This window comes from Osmerus mordax, chromosome 26, assembly GCF_038355195.1.
Source record: "Osmerus mordax isolate fOsmMor3 chromosome 26, fOsmMor3.pri, whole genome shotgun sequence".
NCBI lineage: Eukaryota > Metazoa > Chordata > Actinopteri > Osmeriformes > Osmeridae > Osmerus > Osmerus mordax.
In genome coordinates this window covers 8,239,049-8,245,048 of record NC_090075.1, presented here as the reverse complement: position 1 = coordinate 8,245,048, position 6,000 = coordinate 8,239,049, and the positions used below count along the sequence as shown (strand labels likewise).

Sequence of the window (6,000 nt, the reverse complement as noted above, 5' to 3'; positions counted from 1 at the left end):
ATGGAGTGGTTTTAGGTCTGCAAGGTTGTCGAGGTGCCTGTTAAAGAACTTGTCCCAGTTGAGAAGCAGATCGGAATCAGCATTGTAGAAGGTAAAAATGTGGCTTGTTTTATTGCTGATGAGGACACATTGGCCACTGCCACTACAAAGCATTTGGTTCATGTACAATAAAGGTCAAGCAGCAATGGCATGTTGCATGCCAGGTTGTATCAACATGATCGAACAGCTAAAACTAGTGTTATCTTTTCTGTGCTAAAGACCGAGTCTGAGATGTCTTCTGTCATTTTCTCGATGCCACAACCATAAGAACACGACCCACTCAGGTTGGATGGGAGCTGTTGGCAAACGCATGATTGTGGGCCATGTCGAGTGTTTCCACAGTGACGAAAATGCTTTCACACCTGATTTAGTGGTTCCGAACAGACCGATTACACATTTGCAACCTTGAATGAAACCTTGTCTAGCAGGTTTGGGGTATTCAAGTGCAGTGGTATACTTACCAAACTATCCATCGCCATACAGTGCCATCCATAATCAATGAGCACTGTCTAAAGACATCAACATCCACTTCTAGAGTCAATTCTGGCAGTGTATGTTGATTCTTGTCAAGAATGAGTGTAATTCTTAGGCCTAGGGTGTTATCGGTGAGAGGTTTTCCTCATCAATAGGCGAAAGGATGAAGTTCCGGTCTCCATTATAAAAACTTCTCTTTGTGTTGGGTAAGTGAGTTTGAGTGTGCGAGAGAGTGAGAATTAGGGAGAGGATGAGTTACTGAATGGGGTGAAGACAGACAGAGAGAAAGAGAGGCAAAGGTTACAGATATAATTGAGTGTTTATCATAATGAATGCTTATGGAAATACATTTTTTGATCTATTCTTGTCAAACAACAATATCACACAGTAAAGAAAATCATATTATATGGATAGTATGTATTTAATTCTGCAGAGGATGACATGAGGAGACAGCAAATACTGCCACTCTGTGTTCCAAAACAGACAGTGCTACAGTAGAATGCGTCTCACTGAAGCGCACCTCTCCAAATTCTCACATACCTCATGAATACCCTCTGGATCAACGGCAGTGTAGGGTGACATCAAAACAACTTGTGAAAGATATTTATAAGCAGACAAAAATACAATTAACATATAATCAATATCTAATGTCAAGCGGGCATTTTTTTTACCTAAGAAAACCCACGCTACAAGTTCTTATAACGACAGAGGCATCACCAGTATTTTAACATGATGACAGTTAAACTTTAGCTATTTTCACAGGCTTTAGTTTTTTCATGAGGTGTTGCTTCGCGTTAGTATACCTGACCCAGTATTAAGTGTCACGTCCATCACAATGGAGATTCAGAGTTTGCGCTAGACAACTCTAATGAGCTAAGACCTGCGTGATTACAACCTTTTAGAGGCACACACACCAATCAAATGGTTGTAACTTGCTTGTGAGGAAATAAACAAATCCATCTTATTCCTCTGTGAATGCAGAAGCAAGTAGCCTAACATCCTCGCCAGAAACATCATTACGAAGCCAAACAAATTATCGAAAATATATATGCTAACGTGATAAATTATATCCACAAAAGAATATTATGCAGCCAATTGGCGAGTTCTGAGCAGGAGAAATATTCAATAAGAGCATATCTTGGATTGACAATACTGGAGAGAAAAAAGGGGGTGATATCTTGTATTGTATTACCATATTGAGAGATTTTACGGTTATAGGCTATTTGGAAATGTTTAATTTATATAAATTGACATTGACATACACGTCTAACATGCTTAGCATCGCGCACTATTATGGTGCAATAGTAATTACAGTTATTTAATAGGCCTACCCATAATTTAAAAAAAAGAGTTGTCCATATTTAAAGACTTTTTTCCTGTACAGTCCTATAGAGCCTTCTACAATTGCTTTAGAATCCAAGATAGCATCTTTTTTATTTCGTATTATTGGCTCCAGAGCTGTATAATCATATATTAAGCCTATTCCTGACGTTTCGTTTTAGTGGCAACTCAAAGTGTACACACAAAGCACATTTAGTGCAATCGTTTTGTGTCACTCAAAGGTCCGGTGGTTTGATTCTTTGGTCTGATTCGATTTTTTTGATCAACAATGACCAGAACTAGAATGATTTAATTATACATGTGTATGACGCGCTCCTCAAGACGCAGGTACAATGGGGGGGGGGGGGGGGGGGGGGGGGGGGGCACATTTGGCAAGGTTTTGAACTAAAGGAGGCTGGGCCATTACTCAGGTTATCATGACATCACCAGTGGTGAGCTATAAAGCCATGAGTAGTAATTCACAGAGTTAGAGAGGCACTTGAGAAGCTTGGAGTAAGGAGCAGCCGGGGCAAATAAAGTTTATCAGCCGATAAGGTTTAACGTTTTGAACTTTACCACAGAGGACTCACATAGGCTACCAAGCTTGTCAGGATGAACTTCTTGCATTTGGTGGCTTGTGGACTTATTATCACCTTGCTGTCAGTTAAGACTGGGGCAAAACCTTTAACACAGGCACAACAGAAGGTGAGACTATTTTCCTGATTTGAATGATATATCGAAACCAAAAAGGATTGCCAGTGTTATCAATCTATCAGACGACTATTGTTGTTAAGGTTTGTGATGGCCATTATGTCATCCAAGCAAAGTGTGTTGAATGAACAGATGTGTTCGGACATAGATGGAATTGGTCATCCTCACACAATTAGATGTAACGTTTTGTACAGTTTAACTATAGGCCAATGTAGAAACATAAAGTGGTGAGGGTTTGTTAAGCAGATGTGCTTCCAGAAAGGTCACGTATTGAAATTATCCAAGAGTTTCCTACGCAACATGTTTACCCTGTCCCGGTACCCAAGCGCGCCTGCAGTCAACTGCAGATTGCGCGCTGGCAAGAAGGATGAAACAAAGGACATCGATTAAATCCATATAAAACTGGAATCTGCGTTGCTTTAATGAAAGAAAACTAGCACATCAATAAGTACGAACTGTTTTCGTTGCAAGTTGCATTGAAAATGTTTTGCTTCGTCTGATGAGTGTACAAAAGCGCATCAAAATAACAGGTGAAACGGCGACTTGAATGCTTCACTATTTCAGCACCAATTTTCGCCTACAAGCAAAGTCACTAAATTAAGACTGATTAAAAAACAGTTTAAGACAACATATTTATTGAAAGCGTAGCTTTCTGCACGAGAAGATCTACATTGCATTGTGCACCTGTTTTGCTTTCTGACGCAATTTCAAAAGCACAATTTTCTATATCGAAAATAGGTTCCGAGATAGACCTGTATGAAGGTTAGCTTATTAAATAGCCTACTGCCTTTTCAGTATCTTCAAGTTCTAACATTTGGATAAAGTGTAGACAGTACTAATATTTTAACCCTCGTGCGTCCATGATAGAGGTGGCTTAAGGAAAATGCTTTATGTGGATAGACTGTATTTAGATTTCAGGAACACTGGAACGTAAAAATGTTCGGTTTGTAGTTTGCGAGTGCAGGCTTTTTTATCTTCGCATCTCAATTTAGCCTTTATATTTTCAATCAGGTAACAATAAATTGCGTGTTGTTTAGGCTATTTAAGGAAGTGGGTTTTGCATAACTGGAATATCATGTATTTGTATCCTAGTCTCTTAGAAGTTTGCTGGGGGAAGAGTTGGCGGAGTTTCTGGAGTCGGATGAACAGGAGAGGAGGCTGGAGACTGTCCGTTCTCGAGTACGCTTGCTTCGAGATCTGCGCATGGACACTCGCGCCAAGGGGATGTGGGCGCGCCTGCTGAACGACCAGCCCAGCGGGCGGAGACACAAACAGAACACCAAGAAAGGAGGGGCTGGGTCCCGGAACGGGAGCGGATGCTTCGGACACAAGATGGACAGAATAGGCACCATTAGCGGCATGGGCTGTTAGGAGATGGAGCAGCCAATAGTGTGGGTATGTGTCCCTTCCTCGCAAATCCCCTAAATGACCAATAGAAAACAACATCAAACGGTATCGCAGTTTGTAGTGACTATCTGATACGTGATTAATAATTATTCATTCATCATTTACGACAAGTAATAGGCCTAGTGCTATTCGACAATACCTATCTGACGAAATGCAGTTAATAAATTACAAACGAACGCAGACAGGAGGAAGGACATGACAAATGCCAAGTCATAAACCAAATGAATGAACAGAATTTATCTATAATCTGATTTAATTTGTCTGTTGAGACGATGAGGTCACATGAACATGCAGTGAGGTAAAATGTCCCTCTCTCTGTCATACCGTGTTGTAACTACTCTGCAACAAGTAACTTCCTCCTTATATCGTGTCTAAAAGCCCAATAGCTTTCCTGTAGAAGAACACTTTAGAACTGAACAGTGTGTCCTAAACTAACTGAAGTGACAGAACCAGATGTTTTTAAGGAGACAAATCCCATAGATTTAGTGCAAGGTGTGCAGTGTAAACGCCAAGATGAGGTAAGGACGTCTATCCACGTCATCATAAATGATCAAATCTGCTAGATGAAAGTCTGGTGTTATTATAGATGGGGGCAAAAGTTCATGTTATGAAACTGCATAGATAGCCAACACAGTCATTGTCAAGTGACTTTCATTACAGACCTATATTTCTTGGTGGAAGATGAGTAGATTTCCCAGACTTAAAAGCTGACATGCACGCGCGCACACACACACACACACACACACACTAAGCGTAGTCAAGACAACTGTTGTGTGTTCATGTTGTAAGAACGTTACAAGGTCACATTAGAGGGGAGGTAGAAAGGATGTAGTATCAAGGAGGCCAGGTGACACACAGTAGCCAGAGGCTTTGGGCCAATCTTGTGGTCATGTCATAGTGAAATCCTTGTACGGGGGTGACGTTTGTGGCGCCTGCAAACATTGTGACTCACTGAGTGTGTTTGTAACTCACTGTTTCACAGCTGTTTCCTCTGACAACACATTGGCTAGTATTAGGTGCTAGGTTTGGTTCAAGAAGCACAGACTGTGGACATGTGGTATAGCAGATATCATTTGTACAGACAATTTATGGAAGGTTGACTAAGAACTATTTTAAAGGCACAAATAAATGCTTTCTTAGTGTAACCATACATCTCCTCTCTCTTTTCTCTCCGGGCAGTTCTGACGATGGGTTTGGACAACTTGGATTCAGTTTGTCCTCACCTGAGGGAAAACCTACAAAGTGATGGATTTTTTGGTACGAAAAGCCACCATGACCAGCATTAACGAGGACTGAGACAACAACGCTAGAAAACCCATATGTAGAACATAAAAAGACCAACACACACACACATACACCCACACCCACACACTACAAGATGGAGGACAATGGTGTAAAAAACACAAACTGCAAAGCTGTATATTGTTGCTGCTGCTGTACATTCATGTACTTCATTCCTGCATAAATGTATTTATGTTTAAAAAAAAAACTATTTATATGTTTATAAAAGAGATATTTATAAATATGAGTTTTATTTATGTAACATTTGGAAAATGGATGAAAACTGCAGGTCAATCCGTTTGTAACTTTTTTTTTGTCTTAAATAGTTGTAAATGTTTTCAAAATGATAAAAAAAAAACATTCCATGTGCACTTATGGACCTCCTCCCAGTTCTTATTTATTGGGATAGATATTCTATGATTAGGAGTAAAATATGGAAGGACAGAACAACTGTGGTAGGCCTATACTCTCTGGTAGTAGGTGCTAATACAATTGCCTTCTAGCCACTTCCGTGAAGACTGCTAAATTATACTGCAGTATAATATAAAGTCCAGGCATCTGGAAGGTTTCTAATCTTGGCTATCATACAGAAATGTATCATAAAATCACCTGTCCATGTTCATTAGTACTCCTGGGACTCAGTCAAACACCTACCACCTGCTGGAATGAAGTGTAATCTGTCAGTCAACATTTTTGGATATCACAAGACTGACAGTCAAGGCCGTAGCCATGGAGTCAACATTGGGGGGGACAACAAAATTTTTTACA

General features: G+C 40.1%; 1 protein-coding gene across 1 annotated transcript; it reads left to right on the top strand.

The window, feature by feature from the left end:
• The first annotated feature begins 2,398 nt into the window (after nt 1-2,398).
• On the top strand, nt 2,399-5,457 carry nppc (natriuretic peptide C). Its single transcript, XM_067230021.1, has 3 exons — nt 2,399-2,538; nt 3,637-3,939; nt 5,131-5,457. Exons 1-2 carry the CDS (start codon nt 2,446-2,448, stop codon nt 3,913-3,915), a joined length of 372 nt encoding a protein of 123 aa, XP_067086122.1. The 5' UTR covers nt 2,399-2,445; the 3' UTR covers nt 3,916-3,939; nt 5,131-5,457.
• Nucleotides 5,458-6,000: the final 543 nt, after the last annotated feature.